Below are 19,582 nucleotides of genomic sequence, written 5' to 3' on the forward strand. Positions count from 1 at the left end.
CAAATAAAAATAAAAAAATGTTCATATAAAAAAAGTAAAGTTTGTTACCGAAAAGGTTAGTTATATTTTGAAAAGTTTCATTACAAGATATGATCATGTGATAAAATTTAAAAATCACATTATATCTACTTGAATTAAATCTTGTATTTGAAAGATTTTTTTGCGATATTGTTTAAGTTTTCAAGAAATATTCGGTTTTATTTTTTTATGAGTTTTAGGTTTACTAAAGCCCGAAACGTACATCAATTTTCGCAAATTTGCCCATTTTAACGGTTACCCGGTTGGATAACAGGTTTCGGAACACGTGGCGTGACACAGACTGACGAACACACTGTTGGAGGCTAACGAAGCGCAAGCGTGGGAGAAACGGTGACTACCGAGATTTGAGAGATGGGAACACCTCCAGCGGTAAAGTTAGATTTTAGTTTTGATTTTGATTTTTTTTTCTTGAAATCAAAATATGTAAAACTTTGTTAGGTATGGAGCTTCTAATCCAGTGAATTCAAACATCACAAAATGATTCAGATGATGGTGGCCAGTGCGATTTCAAACCCTAAACTTCACTCTTCATTCGATTTCAACCCCTAAGCCTCCATATATATTTGTTTCTTTTCTTTTTATGTATAATGGCGTCGAATGGCCATGGATATTACCATCACTTGTAAAGCATAAGACTTTTGTTCCTGGATGTATTATTTTACAATAATCGATTATAGTTTTTGTTTTAACACTTATAATTTTTGGTTTTACAGGATTACAAGTTCGATTGGGTTTTTAATCACTGCCATGGCTTGCGAAGCTAAGATTTTAAAGGTTTCCTGGAGACAAATCGGATTAAACTGATGATGGTGGTAAGAAAAAATGAAAAGGGATTCTGAATTAAAAAGTTGATGTTTAATTAGACAAATCAGGCCACCACATGTGAGTTTCTCTTTGCGGCTCTCTATAAAAAAAAAAACCACCATCGTTGAACGTATCCCTCTCTAACTATGTATATGTGTGTGCCTTTGTTTATATGAACACATATTGTGTATGTGGTAGAATATATCTTTTGACTTCATGTAACAGTTTTTTCGTTGTATGCACAATTGGAGAATATAGATGCAGGAATCTCTGTCTTAACCATTGACTATTCTAATCTTTTACACATAAATTGTCTAACAAGAACATGGTTTGAAGCGTTCCTTTGGATTTTTCCAAGTTGATCAGCTTAGTGGAGTTGTAAGTTTTGCTAAACAATTTGTTTAAGATACCATTCCATCGTACAAGGATGGCATATAACTTTAGTTTCTTTGTTTTATGAGTTATTTATATACTTTTTTAGCATCTCATCTACATCCTACTTACAGCAGGTGGCTCGATGGAACTCCATTGGATAAGGGTGGGCCTACATTGTGGCAAATCTGATAGAGTTTTCACAAACAAGGTTAAGGTCTATTTGAAAGTATGGTCAGATATTTATTCTTTTCATGTTTGTTCGTCACTAACACAAACACTACTTTAACACATGGGTTTGATGTGGAATGAATGTATAACATAAAAACAATTGTTTACAATAAACCTTTTTAGCAGTCAACATAACACCATTTGTGACACATGGTAGACATTTTCTCTCTTTTGACAGCCTAATTTATTTTTAATAGGCTTATTATGCCACCTCTTATTTAAGGCTTACTCTTTTATGAGAAAATTGATCAATCCTGTGTTTTGTGTTTTTATTGTGTTGTGGTTTTTATATTTTTTTTTTTCTCGAAAGGATTCTCCCCTGTTTGTCCTCGATGCCAAGGAGAAGGAATACAAACCCAATCTTAATATATATTCATAGTTTTAATATGTTTAGATTTTTAAAGTATAATGTATTACTCAGTAAAAATTAAAATTGCAATGTTTTTCTTGAATCTAATTTCAAAGTGATATTTTAATATGAAAAAATGAAAGCATAATGGAATTCAGAAATCATTTATTCGTTGTTAAAATACTAGGTGTGAGACTCATATATTACATGAGTTTAACTAAAAAAAATTAAATATGAAATTTTAACAATTTGAAAAAGTTTGAATTTATAAGAAAAATAAAAAAAAATTTAAACTATTAAAATTAGTAAGGCTTTAATATATTGAATAAATTACATATATATAAACCATTTCTAATAAATACTTTACATATATATTACCTTACATATTAAATATGGAATTTTAATTTAATAAAATGAAAAATACAATAAAATGACAAGTGGAAAATAGAAAATTTAAAAATTCTAGAAAATAACATGCGTCCAAATGAATGAAAAGATGACATGTGCCAGAAAACCTTCATTTATTATAGTAGATACGAGTTTACAAGTTTGTAATATCAATATTCTATAATAAATTCCTCTTTTTGCAATCTCTTATTAACATTAGTTATATGTCTTGATTTATAGTCATTTGACAGTGACAATACCCTAAGTTCTAAATATCAGTTATATTTTATCTATAATTTTAAAGATTGTTTTTCTTTTATATATATATATATATATATATATATATATATATATATATATATATATATATATATATATATATATATATTTTAAAGCACATATATAAATATTTAAAATATAATTATATATGTACTTTGTATAAAAACATATTGTAAACATGTTAAATGTATAAATATATTTTTTAAATTAAAAAAAAATATGTTTTTAAAAGCTTAAATATACTTTGAAGGCATTTATATGGTTTATACAATATAAACCAGGTATTTTCATATCTATATGTATATTATATTTTGTATGCCAAATAAATATAATTTTCTACATGTTAAATAAAAAAAATCCAATACATTATTATGTTTTGTAAATGTGTAAAACCGCTTGTAAAAATATACATATGCTTTCAAATACATAAATATGTATTTAAATATATACATATATTTTATAAACATATAATTACCTCTAAAGTATATTTATATATTTAAAAACGTATTTTTTTGTTTTAAAAAAGTATTTTCATATTTAAAAACATAAATCTATATTTAAAAAAAATACTTTTGTATTTAAAAAAATATGTATACATTCATAAAAATATATAATAAGAATAAATAATAATTATTATAATAATCAAAATAACAAAATAATATTTAAGTAATAATAACAATAATATTAATTGTTATATATAATATGTCAGCCAATACTACAAAAAGTGTTTTGTATGCTAATGGTTAGCGTGTTTGTTAGATTTGGGGGAGACAAAGGTTCGATCCTCACCTACCTCGATTCTGCCCAATATCTTTTATTTTTAAGCAAATGTCCCGTGCATAGTAACCGGCTAATGACCTAAAAATCGGTTAAAAGGGAATAGGTGCAAAAAAAATTATAAAATTTTCGGCTTTAATGAACCTAAAAGTAGACAAAGGGTAAAACTAAACATTTTTTTTTAAAACCGAAGGACTTTTATACCAATTTTCCATTCTTTTTTCCCAAAACAATGTAAGCAACCTCATTTGATAAGGGTAAAATGTATCTTGTATTTCAAAGATTATTTTCCCCAAAACAATGTAAGCAACCTCATTTGACAAGGGTAAAAGGTCTCTAAACTCCTTATACGTGGGTATACGACTAACCATATATTCCAAAACTTAGGTCCAATATGATGTTTGGGTTCATTGTAACATTTCGAAAATTACAACAAATTTCCACTTTTCAAAACAACCCTTTTCTAATAGAAGTGTTGCAAAACTATTGTTTTCAAAACATTATTTAAAAACAGAGTCTCCCAAGATCCACTCAGTCGTAAAACCATGGATGTGTACGGTTACGCATTCGCCTTGCCAAGGTCCTCTGAGGTACCTGAAACCATAAACTAAAAAATTGTAAGCACGAAGTTTAGTGAGTCCCCCCAAAGTACCACCACATAAACATAATAACAACAACATGCATACAGAGCCTTCAACCTAACTGGAACGCCGCACCAGCCTACAGACTATCTGGAACGCTCACAGAGCCTTCAGAATGAATGGAACGCCTCAACGGCCTACAAACTATATGGAACGCTCACAAAAGCCTTCAACATAACTGGAACGCCTTACCGGCTTACAGACTATCTGGAACGCTCATAAAACCTTCAGCATGATTGGAACGCCTCATCGGGCTTTCAGCCTATCTGGAACGTTCTCATGGCCTCTGGCCTGACTGGTATGCCTCTCAGGCCTACAGTCTATTCGGGACACCCTGGGTCTCTTGGCCTTCAGTCTACTCTGGTCCGCCTCAACCCAACCACACATAGCATGTCGACGTATACATAACCGATAAACATATAAACCCAGTAAACCATAACATCATACTGATATAAACATTATCAGGTTTTCTGACTGATAACACAAAGCAATATAGTCTCAACTCACCCACACCACGTCGATATATACAACATATAAACATATATCCAGAAAACGGATAACAAGCAGATCTACCGATCACTAAGCATAACATCATCCTATATACTAGAATACCGATCTAACAAATCACCACAACACAATAACATACTATCACATAATAAGATATCTAATACAATGGGCCGGCCTTGGTGCCTTCGACCCGCAAATACAGTGAGGAAAACTCACCTCTTGATCTGATCCATAGCTGATAAGGTCCCGACTCCGAATCTCAACTCCAACTGACGCCTATCCATCCAAGTGACAATTCACAATCAAAATCCCAAAAATACCCTTAGGTCAAAGTTAATGTCAAACTGGTCAAAATCCATAAGTCATCTGAGTCAACCTAACCGAGTCACCATGGAATGAGTACGCGTGGTGTACTCTTAAGGTACCTTGGGCGTACTAGCATGCTGACCACCATCAGGGTGGTTGACCTCGTACGCAGGGCATACTCCCAGAAGCCTCAAAACCCAATAAGTTCTTAATGGCTTAAGCACTCATGACCATTTTTCAGATCCATGGCTAAAATACCCTCAAGATTCATAATTTTTCCAACTTTATGACTTTGCATGGCCATTAAGAGCTTAAGTCCACTTCTTAATCCATTAAGACCTTCTAAATGAAGCATGGAGCAAAACCAACCACTTGGGCTCCATTTTTATGACTCAATATCCTTCCTAGCATCTGAAAAGGACAACTCTATGGGTCAAGAACATGCTATGTTCATGAATCATCATTTTGGGACCAAAAAGTGTCTTTAAAGAGCAAAACCAAGATCCACAAGATGGAGTGGTAAAGATGCAAGCTTTATACCTTCAAGCTGTTGCAAACCAAGTAGAAATCCCAGATCCAAAGTGTTCCTAACTCCAAGATCTTCTCACCACCTTCTTCTCTCTTCAAACCACTCCAAAAACTCACTTTAATGCTCAATATGGCTCTCTTTTGCTCTAGGGTTGCTTGAAGGTCGAACCCGCGGAAGGAGGCTGGATAAGAAGAGGGTTTGTATCCATAAAGTTGCTTAAATATGAGCCAAAGCCCTAAAATTAGGGTTTGCATGCCAACCACATACACCCTACGTACGAGGTGTACCCCCAACGTACTAAGGCGCGCCTTAGTACGCTTAGCGTACACACATGTACTCAAAATCCATAATTTTTACCAAATTGCCACTGTGGGCCCTTTTTCACACTTTCTTACAATTAGGGACCAACAATGCAATAAATCTCAATATAAGGGTCAACAATGGAAGTGCCTTAAAACCAGATGCTACATTCATCATAGTAAACAAGTAACAATAACCACCGCCGACACATGATTAAATTAAAGATGATATTGTGCAATTTGAAACAAATAATCAAAAAGATTAAAAAAAGGAAAAATAAAACCATAAAAAGGAAAATGGATTGAAGACGTCAAAATATATTGTTGGGGGCATTCAAAGGTTTTACCATATTGCAACCATCAATTTCTTTCAAAGTTGACCCCAGGCATACTCATTAGGCTTCTCCAAGCCTAAAACTTGTATTTCGAAGCAGGATTAAACAATGGAGAAAACCCCGATAGTAGGATCATACATTTGCCTTAGACTATCATCGTACAAAGTACAAATAACTAAAGATTAGAGTCGGATTTGAACAAATGACTATGTGAATTGCTAATTTAAGGTTAATAGTGTTTTCAGTTGTAGTGCCAACCAAAACTGATGTGGAGCATATAAATAATACGATAAAAGTGTTTATGGACAAATAAGATAAAGATAAACGGGACCAAAAGAGACCAAACTTAAAATGAACATAACTTTTGACTTATGGTTTACTGTGTAGGGCTTAAGGCTTATGGTTTATGGGGTTAAGGCTTATGGCTAAGGCATATTGCTTAAGGTTTAGGGTGTAGGGGTTATAACTTTATGACTAATAGTATGGGTGAGCAAAAACCGCACCACAACTAAAATTAACCGCAAAAACCGCAACCGCAATAACAACCGATGGTGAAGTTTTTTGTTTTTTAAAAACCGCAAATTTGCGGTGAGATGCGGTTATTAGTTTTAAAAAACCGCAAAAAAACTGCACCGCACCGCATATATATTATATGCAACTTTTTTTGTTAATTATTAATATATTAAATATTAAAAATAAGACAAGTTTTATTAATGAAAGATGAATAAAATACTAGAAGACCAAAATATGGTTTTTTGTTATGTTTAACATTGAAAAATGGTGAAATTAGACAATTTTAAGAAATTTATTGTTAATTACTATTGATGTGACGTTTTTAAGATATTAATTGTTTGTCATTTAAGTTAATTGTCTTATACATTATGGTTTTTTTATTATTACAAATACTATATTTGAACTCTTAAAACCATTTGAGCTCTAAACTGTGGTTAAAAACCACACAAAATAACTGTACCAAATTCATGCGGTTAATAACCGCAGCACAGAAAAAACAAAACCGCACCGCAAAAATAACCGCCTAACCGCACAGCAAAAATAACCGCACCAAGCGGTTTTGAAAATGGATTAACCGTATTTGCGGTTAGTGGTGAGGATTTGGCTAATAACCGCACCGCGCTCACCCCTAGCTAATAGTTTATGGCTTATGACTTAGTGCTTAAGGCTTATGCTTTATGGTTTCAAGAAGCAAGATCTATACTGATATAATAGGATCTCGTCTAGGATCTTAATATCCTACCCCAGTATAATCCCACCTCTATAGTTGTTATTATATACTAAAGCCTCACAGATTCGTCCATTTAATTTGAAAGAGAACATCACATGTCACAAGAAATCACATAAAGCATCATCATTTCATTTCATCCGTTTATCTCGAAATATAAAGAGCATCATGGCAATCATGTTAGTCTCTTTATGATCATATGGATTTAGTTGTATAGAGTCATAATAATCTCGTGCTTTTTTGTAATGTCCCGATTCTCAGGTATTATTTAAATAAGATTTATTGGGTTAAACTCTACTCGACGAGTTGGTTGCCCTACTCGTCGAGTAGCAGCGGGGTGGGATCGCGTGTTAAGTGACCTACTCGACGAGTCCATATCGGGACTCGGCGAATAGGAGCTGGCAGATGAAACCCTAAATCCTGGGGTTTGCACCCCTATTTAAAGGAGCCTTAGCCTCCCTTGGGCCTCTTTACAGTTCTAGAGAGTCCGTGAGAACCCTAATACGCGTGTGTGTATGCCCATTGTGTGTTTGAAGCTCGAAAAGAGGATCTTTGGAGGGAGAAGGCTTGGAGGAGAAGGAGATTGGAGCAAGTAGAGTGTGGGAATCAACACTTATCACAGTTATCATCTTCTGGAGGTAACCAAATCGCCTTTTTCCTTGTGAATCTCTTCTATTGGTTGAGTTTTAGGGTTTTTGGTGAGATATTAAGTTGGAAAGATGAGCTATGGGCTAGATCTGAGGTTGTAACTTCAGTTCTGGACCCTCCTTGGATTCTAGAAGCATAAAGTTACAGTTTTGGTCATGATTGAGGTCCCTCTTAAGAATGAAGCTCCATTAAGAACTTAAAATAGACATTTAGAGCCTTTATAGCCATGCATGCACATAAAGTTTGCAACTTTACGTGATAAGCATGCCCTAGAAGCTTGGATATGTGATTTGGAGCCGCTGCATGGCTCAAAACAAGTTTGTATGGAAAAAGGATTGAATGGACTCGGCGAGTCGCAAGGTTGACTCGGCGAGTCACATGAAGATGGACGTGAACTCGACGAGTTGGATGAACAACTTGACGAGTCCGATGAAGATTACCATAAGACTCGACCGGTGGAAGAACAACTCGGCGAGTCAGATGAGTTTTCCCTAGGGTATGTATGCGCGTGTATCCGTCGAGTTGCAAAGAGGGAACTCAACAAGTGGCCTTAAAGTTAGAACGAGAATCTAGGGAACTCGATGAGTCACCCCGATGACTCGGCAAGTTGGAATGTGCTTCAAGGAACTCGGCGAGTAGCCGAGGGTACTTGGCGAGTTGGGGTCAACATGGACTGTTGACCTTGATTGAGGACTTTGACTTTGACCAGGGGTTGACTGGTGGGTTATGGAGTACCTTATAAGGTTAAGGACTTATGAGTATATTGTACTATGATCATAGGTGGTGGAGCCTGTGTCAAGTGATTCGAGAGTTGGAGTTTATCTTCCGAGTCGACATCTGCAAGGTGAGTTATCCTCACTATATCAGTAGGGTCTACGACACCAAGGCCGGCCCTTTAGTTGTTATTGTTATGGTATGCTACATGTGGTTATGATCTGTTAGATCAGAATCAGGCTAGACAGTATGTTATGCTCTTATGATCTGTAAGGATTGGTATGTTAGTGACCTGCTAGGTCGGTACTCTAGTTACGAGAGAATTCTATGATTGATGATCAATGAGATAAATATGTTTGATGTTTGTGTATGCCAATATATGATAGTTATGCGCACATGGTTATTTGCTTGTTGGTGGGGTTGAGGCGGTCCTGCTTTGTGTTGAAGGCCAACATACCCTATGAGCGGTTCGGGGAGACTGCAGGCCCACGTCGCGGACCAGTCATGTCGAATGTGACATCCCCAAAATCACGGCCAGAAAAGACCGGTTTAATTTATGCTTTTAAAACGATTTAAGAGTAATCCTTTGATTAAAAGAGTTGCAGAATTTGTTCCCAAAACAAAATATGATAAAAATAAGATTTACCAAAGCATTTCTTAAAGAAATGTATTTTTCATTATATTACAATACTCGGGATGTCATGTTCCGATAAACAGACCAAAAGCATAAACATTTTAATACAAACCTTACAACAGTTATTTACAACAATAGGTCTATAATCCAAAAATAACTTGACAAATCATCCAACTTATGCTCTGGTGCCACTACCCGTAATACAAAGAAACTGAGTGGGTCAGGCTTGGGAGCCTGGTGAGCATATAGGATTTTCAACCCACAATAAATAATTAAATTATTTTTCATCAACCAACAATAACCCAATTACTCATTCTCGTTATTCTCACCTTACGTCCCTAAGACAATTAACATAGGACCTAGTATAAGAATATTTAATTGGGGCGACAACACATGCTTTGGGGGTTCCTCAGCAATATAAGTCAAATAAGGCAACCATGGAGTGCATCGAATGAACACCCAAGTTCATTAACACATACAAGTGGCGAACCTGCTAGCGTTCCACAGGACTGTCTAGAAAAAGTCTGTGGTCGTCATCTAAACTCCGCTAGATGACTGAATCAAAAACAACATCGAGGCCTCTCATCTGTTTATCACAGATCAACTATCTACCCATGTTCTACCCAACATATTAGTAGATAAAAATATATAGTTTTATACATAGTTTAAAACATGTATAACATTCTCATTCAATACATATTCCAAACAACAGATGAGACACATACACATAACACGTATTTCATAGAGAATAAATCATATTTATGAGATAGAAGAAAGTGAATATACATTCACACATATAACAACAAAATATACACATAACACGTATTTCATATAAAATACTTCATAATTATGCGTTAGAAGAAAGTGACTACACACTCACTTGATCAAAAGATGATCGGACAACACTATGGCTCTAAGAATAGTATTCTTCGGTGAAACCGGGATAACTTCACACACCGGGCTTCTCGCGGGCAGAGCTTCGGCTTGGAAACTCTTTTCTTCTCGGGATCTTCGGGCTTCGGGACTTGCTTCGGGTCTCGGGATGAACACCGGGGCTTCGGGGGGTTAAAATAGGGCTTAGAGAGAGTATCGGGAGTGGGAGACTAAGAGATGAGCAACCAAACTCGGCTGACCCTTGATTTCTATTTATAAGGTGAATTTTCTGGGTTCACCTCGTGAATTTCTAATATTCACCTCGTGAACTGGCTCACCTCGTGAGTTTCTAATATTCACCTCGTGAGCTCGATACGTCATTGCGTTCGTCATGGCCACTTGCCCTGGAAGACGTCCATCATTTGTTCACCTCGTGAGTTTCTAATATTCACCTCGTGAAGACGTGAACTGGCTCACCTCGTGAGTTTCTAATATTCACCTCGTGAGCTCTGACACAGCCTTGGGGTTCACGCCCCGAACTTCAGAAATTCATAACTTTCGCATACGAGCTTCGTTTTTGACGTTCTTTATATCCACGCGTAGGTGAGATTATGCTCTACAACTCTTGTTTAGACTCCGTTGACTAATTTTGAATTTATTTTTATTATATTATTTTTAGTAGGCCGGGACAGGAAAACTCCGTTAAAAATTCATAACTTCTTCATCTGACGTCCATTTTCGTTTGTCTTTTTACTGATAGACTACTATCAACGAGATCTTCGATTCTCGTTTAAATTGTTTTGGCTATAAACCGCTCGATCTCAAATCGAGTATTCGGGCTGCATACCGCTAAGTCGAAACTTCGAAAAATCATAACTTCCTCATATGAAGTCAGATTTGGGCGTTCTTTTTATGAACACTCTCGGTTTAACAAACTCTACAACTTTCGTTTAGATTACTAAGGCTAAATATCGCTCTAACGTAAATTTCACTTTTTACGTCATTCAGCGTTGCCGGTTCTGTCGCGAAACTTTAACAGATCATAACTTCTTCGTTATAACTCGGATTTCGGCATTCTTTATATCTCCGAAATCCTTGTTTCAACCACTACATCTTAATGCAAAGATATCGGGCTTATCTCACACTTTAATTTTGACGCTTATTTTATTCTTAATTCATTAAATTATAATAATTAAGAAAATAAACACATAATTCACATAATCCACATAATACTCAAATATTTCATCATTAACACTTCAAAAAGAGTTACAAGGGTTAACCTAGACTATTACATCAATGCTAATGCGTAGCTTGGAAACACGAGCGTTACATCGAAGGCTCGTGATAGATTCAGATAGACTGTAGGCCCAGTAGGGCGATCCAGTCAGGCCGATGGCCTAGTATGCATGTTGATTTATTGATTGTTACTGATATGGAATTGTCAGTGTGGTATTGGTATTTTGGGGGTAGCTCACTAAGCCCTCGGGCTTACAGTTTTCAGTTTATTGTTTCAGGTACTTCAGGAGATCATGGCAATGTGAAGGCGTGACCGTACCGCTCCTCATCCTTATGTTATGATTTTGGGACACTCTGATGGATATTGATTTGAGAACATTTTTGTAAACGATGCTATTTGATTTTTATTTATCATTGAAAAAGTTTAAATTTGGCGCAAAATTTATGGACATTACATTTTTCTTGTTAAGATGTTTTCTTGCATTTATTTGCGGTTGTAGCTATGATTCAAGCTTAAGAAGTTAAAATTGATTCCAACATCGATAGTTTAATAAACATTAAGTTGTAATGAGTACTGCACAAATAAGATATTGTGAACAAAGTTAGAGATTAATTCTCATGGTTTATTTATTATTACTACATTCGAGGTACTATTGACTATGGTCTTCAGCTCCACCCATAGACCACCTCCAACTTAATCGCATACTCTGGTATTGATTGCGAGGTGCCTTACCTCCACACATTCAACTAATAAATATTTCATTTGCCCAACGATTGTTTCTTGGTCATCCAAGCGACAATCGACTATTTCTCGTTCTAGTGCCAAGGTTGAATATTTGGGTGTTGCTAATGCAATTTTCGAAACATGTTGACTTCAAAAACATTTATGTGATCTTTACTGTCCTCTATTTAATGTCACCATTGTTTACTGTGATAACGTTTGTGGTATATATCTTGATAAATCTTATTCAACGTCAACGAATGAAGCACATACATATTGATTATTGTTAAATGTCATTTTAGCTTATCTTTAGAGAGCATGCAATTTACCGTAAAGAACTCCCGGGGTTCAAAATACAGACACAATATGCCCAAAGATGTTTTGTTTGATATATTTAAGCGTGTCGGGGTTTCCGCCAAGAAAGAAACTCATTTAAATTTCTTAACTAACCTGGCAGACGGAAGGTCAACCATTAAACCGTCTGATATTTTGATTTTTGGATGAGTTGGGGAAAAACACACATGTATGGACCTTGAGGGCCGGGGGTTTCACAGCGGGACAAACTGTTTTAGGCAAGGTCACTAAACATGAGAAATTGTGCATGAAAAAATCAACACGTGTCGCATTTGATACGTTCGGTTTTCTCGCGCCGGATGCGGTGAAACTTCTTAATAGAGTACATTCATACATAACAATGCTATATCCTCTAGATATATGTATGTAGTCTTCGAAATAATTGAATTTACCATACAAAAAGGCTTAACGACACAACTTATCCGTTTTCCATCCCACTTATTGTACGATGATAAGTAAGATATTTTGTAATTCAATTTGTCCTAAAAAAATAAAAAAAAGGGTTTTAATCTTTAAAAAAAACCTTATCTTTTGACAAAGTCTATTTTAAAATACTTTTAAAACTATTTAAAAAAACACGTTTATAAAATTTATTTGTCAAAATGTTTAATGGTATATAAGTATATAGCAAATAATAAAATCCACATCAACATGTAGCTTATTATTATCACAAATGATATTTTATTTTTTGATCAAAAGATAAAATTGTAAGAATCATATGTATATAAAAACTATAGTTCAATAGTAATATATATATATAAAAAATTTAATAGTCATTTTTTGTATTTTATAATACTTTATTTTAAGTCATTTTTAATATTTGGAATTTGTAGATCTATCACCGTATAATATTTGTTTTTCTTATTACTTCTTCCTTTGGACAATTACCGTACACGCACCGCACCGATGGGCCATGGTCATGTTTATTTTACAAAACCGATCTTCACATCCTCTCAGATCTAACACACTGTTTTTAACACACAGTGGATCGATCCCGGGCAACTCTTTCTTTGCCTCTCCTCTCCCAAATGCCTTCTGATCACAAGTATACTACTCTTTAACATCACATCGGATCGATCGATCGAATCATTTATCGAATTAGCAGCATTTAATTCTCAGATCTAAGGTAATTATCACGCACCTACAGAATCTAGGTTTCTTTTTTGTTGTTTATGAAGTTGCGATACGATTGAATTGTGAGTTACTTGATTTGTTTAATCGATTGATTAGAGGTTGGGGACGAAACGGAGCGAAGATGTTGACGAAGTTTGAGACGAAGAGTAATAGAGTTAAAGGTCTGAGTTTCCACAGCAAAAGGCCATGGATCTTGGCTAGTCTTCACAGTGGTGTGATCCAGCTATGGGATTACAGGATGGGCACTCTCATTGATCGTTTTGACGAGCATGATGGCCCTGTTCGTGGCGTACACTTTCATCAATCACAGCCTCTGTTCGTTTCGGGAGGTTTGTTGGATTTCAATTGCATTGATATACTTGAAATGCTTCCGAATCTAAGGTTTTTTTATTGATTAGCTGATATATTCAGGATATAATGTTAGGTAATGATGATCTATTAGAAGCTTGTTATTTGTGTGGCACATTATCTCTATTTAGTAGATTCAGAGCCTTTTGTGTTCATGGAACTGATCTGTCCATAACCATTAGTCCGCCAGTTTAAAGCTATGGAAATCTGTCTGAGCCTGTGCTCTAGTAATGATGATCTGAACTTCACATCTGTGCGATTTGGGACACATGAAACTGTTTTGTTGCAATGTTTAAATTCAGAGTAACATGGAAATGATTTGGATCTGGTCATGTACATTAGATTTGATGCAATGCATATTAGCAATTGCTGTTTATTACGGAAGTTAAGCTATCTTGGAAAGTCAGAACCATCTTGTTCTGTTTTCACTGTGCATATTACACTTATGCTTAGGTCTTCTTTATACTGGTTAGTTCGTAGCCTTATGTATGTGTGTAAGAATATTTAGGCATTCTTTTTGTATATGCAGGCGATGATTACAAGATCAAAGTATGGAACTACAAACTGCATCGGTGTTTATTCACGCTTCTTGGCCATCTTGATTATATCCGGACTGTTCAATTTCACCATGAGAACCCCTGGATTGTTAGTGCTAGTGATGATCAAACTATCCGGATATGGAACTGGCAATCCCGTACTTGTATTTCTGTTTTGACTGGACACAACCATTATGTAATGTGTGCATTGTTCCATCCCAAAGAGGACCTTGTTGTGTCAGCATCATTAGATCAGACTGTTCGAGTTTGGGACATTGGTGCTCTGAAAAAGAAAACAGTTTCCCCTGCTGATGATATCCTCCGCCTCAGTCAAATGAATACAGATTTCTTTGGAGGAGTTGATGCTGTTGTGAAGTATGTCTTGGAGGGCCATGATCGTGGAGTCAATTGGGCATCATTCCATCCCACTCTTCCTCTTATTGTTTCTGGAGCTGATGATCGCCAAGTCAAGATCTGGCGCATGAATGGTATGGTGTCTTTACAGGGTAGTTCATTTGTTAATATGCTTTAAATTTCCATCTCTTCTTGTGTCATACATTATCATCAAGATACTTCGGGATCACAAATCTCACTTATCAACTTTATCTTTCAGATACCAAAGCTTGGGAAGTAGACACATTGAGAGGTCACATGAACAATGTATCATGTGTTCTTTTCCATGCAAGACAAGACATCATAGTATCAAACTCAGAGGACAAAAGCATACGTGTTTGGGATGCTACAAAAAGAACCGGCCTTCAAACATTCCGCAGGGAACATGACAGGTTCTGGATACTCGGCTGTCATCCTGAAATGAATCTTCTAGCAGCTGGCCATGATAGTGGCATGATTGTTTTCAAGCTGGAAAGAGAACGCCCTGCTTTCTCTGTTAGTGGTGATTCCCTCTACTTCATAAAAGACCGTTTTCTTCGGTTCTATGAATACTCTACTCAAAAAGACACTCAAATCCTCCCAATCCGTAGGCCTGGTTCTACCACCTTAAACCAGGGCCCTAGAACCCTCTCTTACAGCCCTACAGAAAACGCGATTCTTATATGCTCAGAAGTAGATGGCGGGTCCTACGAACTCTACATTGTTCCTAAAGATAGTTTCAGTCGAGGCGATACAGTTCAAGAGGCAAAACGTGGTGTCGGGGGGTCTGCAGTTTTTGTAGCTCGCAACAGATTTGCAGTTCTTGAAAAAAGCACCAATCAAGTGTTAGTCAAGAACTTGAAGAATGAAATCGTGAAGAAAAGCGCCCTTCCTGTTGTCACTGATGCTATATTCTATGCAGGTACAGGCAACCTACTTTGCAGGGCAGAAGATAGAGTGTTCATCTTTGACCTTCAACAGAGACTGGTTCTTGGGGACCTTCAAACATCTTTTGTAAGGTATGTTGTTTGGTCAAACGACATGGAGAGTGTTGCTTTACTTAGCAAACATTCGATTATAATAGCTGATAAGAAACTTGCTCACCGGTGCACCCTTCATGAAACAATCCGTGTCAAGAGTGGTTCATGGGATGATAATGGTGTTTTCATATACACAACACTAACCCATATCAAGTACTGTTTGCCTAATGGAGACAGTGGAATCATTAGGACTCTTGATGTTCCTGTTTACATCACAAAAATATTTGGGAACACAATCTTTTGCTTGGATCGAGATGGGAAAAACCGCCCGATAGTTATTGATTCTACTGAATATATCTTCAAGCTGTCTCTTCTGAAAAAGAGGTACGATCATGTGATGAGCATGATAAGGAACTCAGAGCTATGTGGGCAAGCCATGATTGCTTACCTTCAACAAAAAGGTTTCCCAGAAGTCGCCCTTCATTTCGTGAAAGATGAAAGAACCCGTTTCAATTTAGCACTTGAAAGTGGAAACATTCAGATAGCTGTTGCTTCTGCTAAAGAGATTGATGAGAAAGATCACTGGTATAGATTGGGTGTTGAGGCCCTTCGTCAGGGCAATTCTGGAATTGTTGAGTATGCATACCAAAGGACGAAAAACTTCGAGAGGCTGTCTTTCTTGTATTTAATAACAGGAAACTTGGATAAATTGTCCAAAATGATGAAAATCGCTGAGGTGAAAAATGACGTTATGGGACAATTCCATAACGCGTTGTACTTGGGTGATGTTCAAGAAAGAATCAAGATTTTGATAAATGCGGGTCATTTACCACTAGCATATGCTACAGCTCAGACCCATGGGTTGACTGATATTGTAGAGGAACTTGCTGTCAAACTTGAAGGTAATGTCCCTTCTTTGCCAAGTGGCAGGTCTAGTCAACTTTTGATGCCCCCGACCCCCGTCCTATGTGGCGGTGACTGGCCGTTACTAAGGGTCATGAAAGGAATCTTTGAGGGTGGTCTTGATAATGTTGGAAGGGGTGGAAATGAAGAATATGAAGATGCTGCTGATGCTGATTGGGGCGATGGTTTGGAGATTGGGGATGAAGACAACATTCAGAATGGTGATGTCACTGTGGTGTTGGATGATGACGAGGCACCTGAAGAAAATGAAGAGGGTGGTTGGGGTCTTGAAGACCTTATACTTCCAGACATTGAAACCCCGAAAGCCGCCTCCTCTGCCACCCGTTCTTCTGTGTTTGTGGCCCCCACCGCCGGTATGCCCGTCAGCCAGATTTGGGTCCAGAAATCATCTCTCGCAGCTGAACACGCGGCGGCCGGAAACTTCGACACCGCCATGCGGTTGCTCAGCCGCCAGCTTGGCATAAAGAACTTCACACCGTTGAAATCATTGTTTCTTGATCTTCACATGGGGAGTCATACTTTCCTGCGTGCTTTCTCTTCGGCTCCATTGATCTCATTGGCCATCGAGCGTGGCTGGAGTGAGTCAGCAAGCCCTAACGTCCGGGCCCCACCTGCACTCGTGTTCAATTTCTCTCAGTTAGAAGAAAAACTCAAAGCTGGCTACAAAGCCACTACTACTGGTAAATTTACTGAAGCCTTGCGTCTTTTCCTGGGTATTCTCCATACCATTCCCCTGATTGTTGTCGAGTCAAGGCGAGAAGTCGATGAAGTGAAAGAATTGATCATTATAGTTAAAGAGTATGTTCTTGGTCTACAAATGGAACTCAAAAGGAGAGAGTTAAAAGACAACCCTATTCGCCAACAGGAGCTAGCTGCATACTTCACTCACTGTAACCTTCAGCTCCCACATCTAAGACTTGCACTGATGAATGCTATGACTGTGTGCTACAAGGCGGGTAATCTCATTACTGCTTCCAACTTTGCAAGGAGGCTCTTGGAGACCAACCCAACTGCTGAAAACCAGACAAAAACTGCCCGTTCGGTTATGCAGGCTGCTGAGAGGAACATGAAGGATTCCACACAGTTGAACTATGATTTTAGAAATCCGTTTGTTGTTTGTGGGGCCACTTATGTCCCGATATACAGGGGGCAGAAGGATGTGTTGTGTCCATACTGTAGTTCCCACTTTGTTGTTTCTCAGGAAGGGCAGCTTTGTACTGTTTGTGACCTTGCGGTGGTGGGATCAGATGCTTCTGGTTTATTGTGTTCTCCAGCTCAGATCAGATGATTTCAAAACTTTCCCTGACAATCTTGCCAGCCTCTCTTCTTCAGGTATTACTCTTTCCATATAGCATCCTACTTCCATTTATCTCTATTACAGTGTTGTACTTTCTTCTATTTGGAAAATCTTTTTTCCTATTAGGATATACTCTTAGACTTTAAAACATCTAGTGAAACTGAAAATGCTTTGTGTATATGAATGCGGACGTTATTATAATTGGATCGATTTTCTGAAGTACAGTGCTGTAATAGGAAGAAAAATGAAAGTAAGATGCTATGATAAACACATTAATAAAGGTATGTTGCTATTTCTTGCATTTAACCCTTTTGCTAAAGACAACCAAAACCACTTTGCGCCTGTTTTGATTCTTTTCCCTTTTTAATTTGCGCTTGCAATTATAACTGTTATTTCTCGTGGTCCTTGTATGTCTTGCTACATGGGTTTCATAGTGAGGGCGTGATTGTAATTACTGGATTCCATTTGTGTAGAAACTTAGAATCAGTCCTCAATTTTGTCTTGAATGACATTGATAACATGAGATAAGTTTATGGCAATACAAAAACCTTACCTTTGCTATTTATTTTATTATCTACTGAGAGCAAGTTTTAAGTTTACGTGTTTGGTTCCTGTATTCCAGTTGAATCTCAAATTCCGTTCAGTGGCATGTTTGGTTGCCAAATGAACATGGAATTGAGCAGTTCCAATCCAAGAGATTCCTTTAAAAATCCATTTTTGAGGGATTTCATTATTTCTAGTAGTGGTTGATAAGAACTGCAAACCCGTTAATATTTTCTTTAAAAGATCAAATTGCCCTCTCATAAACCCATCAAGACACCAATACATTGCTCCATTTTTTCATCATTGTATCTGTGATTAAATTCCATCCATTTCCTGCGAACCAAACATGTATTTCTTTTGACAGATACATTCTACAAACTAAACACCCCTTCATCTTCTGTAGTTCTATATGGCTATGCCCTTGTCTCGATCAACTTCCATCCTTTTTAAGCTTGGCATGCAAAAGTGACAGAGTTTGATATTAATTAATGTTGACTTGTTTTGCAGTTTAAATGTGTCTGGATTCCCAAGTAGAGTTGTTGCTGCTATATATATAATATATATTATCAGGAAGCCCACAACAGAGTAGATTTTGTTGTTATGGATTTATTAGTCTCTCTCTAGAGGTTGAGGGTGGGGTCTTACTCAACATCATTATATTGGCAATTGGCAAGGAGGAAGGATACACAGCTAGTGTCAAGTAAAAGGTATGGTATGCTGGCTGGTATTTTACTAGTATTGAACATTCATGCCTAGGTGGTTGGTTATTATAATATTCAGATTTAATAATACAGTACTTATTTTTGTTTTTCGCTTGATGTTTGTTGATGTTGGAATTTGTTCAACTTTGCTTGGTTTTGTCACGAAGCCATGCCCTTCTGTTTTTGTGGTTGTATGTAGACGGTTTTGCAATAATATTTTCAGGACTTGAATGTTTTTCACAATCCCATATGCATTTCTTTCTAGGGTTTATGTATCTGGTACTTGCCTTTGTTACAAAGGACCCACACCAGACAAGTTTTTTAGGGCTATATTTGATGCTGATACTTGTTTCATCTTTTTGGGATTGCAATTACATTTATGTTCAGTTCCATTACCATTCGGTCCGATTCCCCGTGTTTTAATTTAAAGCTGATTTTTTTAGGAAGCTCTCAAGGACATTTTCTCCATGTG

General features: G+C 36.7%; 1 protein-coding gene and 1 long non-coding RNA gene across 3 annotated transcripts; both read left to right on the forward strand.

The window, feature by feature from the left end:
* Positions 1 to 215: 215 nt before the first annotated feature.
* On the forward strand, positions 216 to 1,595 carry LOC111915745 (uncharacterized). 2 transcript variants are annotated; one of them, XR_006188413.1, is made up of 3 exons: positions 216 to 408; positions 753 to 1,221; positions 1,353 to 1,595. It is a non-coding gene; the product is annotated as an uncharacterized LOC111915745 (long non-coding RNA). The 2 variants fall into 2 exon arrangements; XR_002858261.2 differs by having other exon boundaries at positions 218 to 408; positions 1,350 to 1,595.
* Positions 1,596 to 13,188: 11,593 nt separating this feature from the next.
* LOC111915746 (coatomer subunit alpha-1) lies at positions 13,189 to 19,353 on the forward strand. The gene is made up of 5 exons (XM_023911397.3): positions 13,189 to 13,401; positions 13,506 to 13,738; positions 14,287 to 14,781; positions 14,907 to 17,901; positions 18,917 to 19,353. Exons 2-4 carry the CDS (start codon positions 13,531 to 13,533, stop codon positions 17,855 to 17,857), a joined length of 3,654 nt encoding a protein of 1,217 aa, XP_023767165.1. The 5' UTR covers positions 13,189 to 13,401; positions 13,506 to 13,530; the 3' UTR covers positions 17,858 to 17,901; positions 18,917 to 19,353.
* The last annotated feature ends 229 nt before the right edge of the window (positions 19,354 to 19,582 follow it).

Source organism: Lactuca sativa, chromosome 1, assembly GCF_002870075.4.
Source record: "Lactuca sativa cultivar Salinas chromosome 1, Lsat_Salinas_v11, whole genome shotgun sequence".
Lineage (NCBI taxonomy): Eukaryota > Viridiplantae > Streptophyta > Magnoliopsida > Asterales > Asteraceae > Lactuca > Lactuca sativa.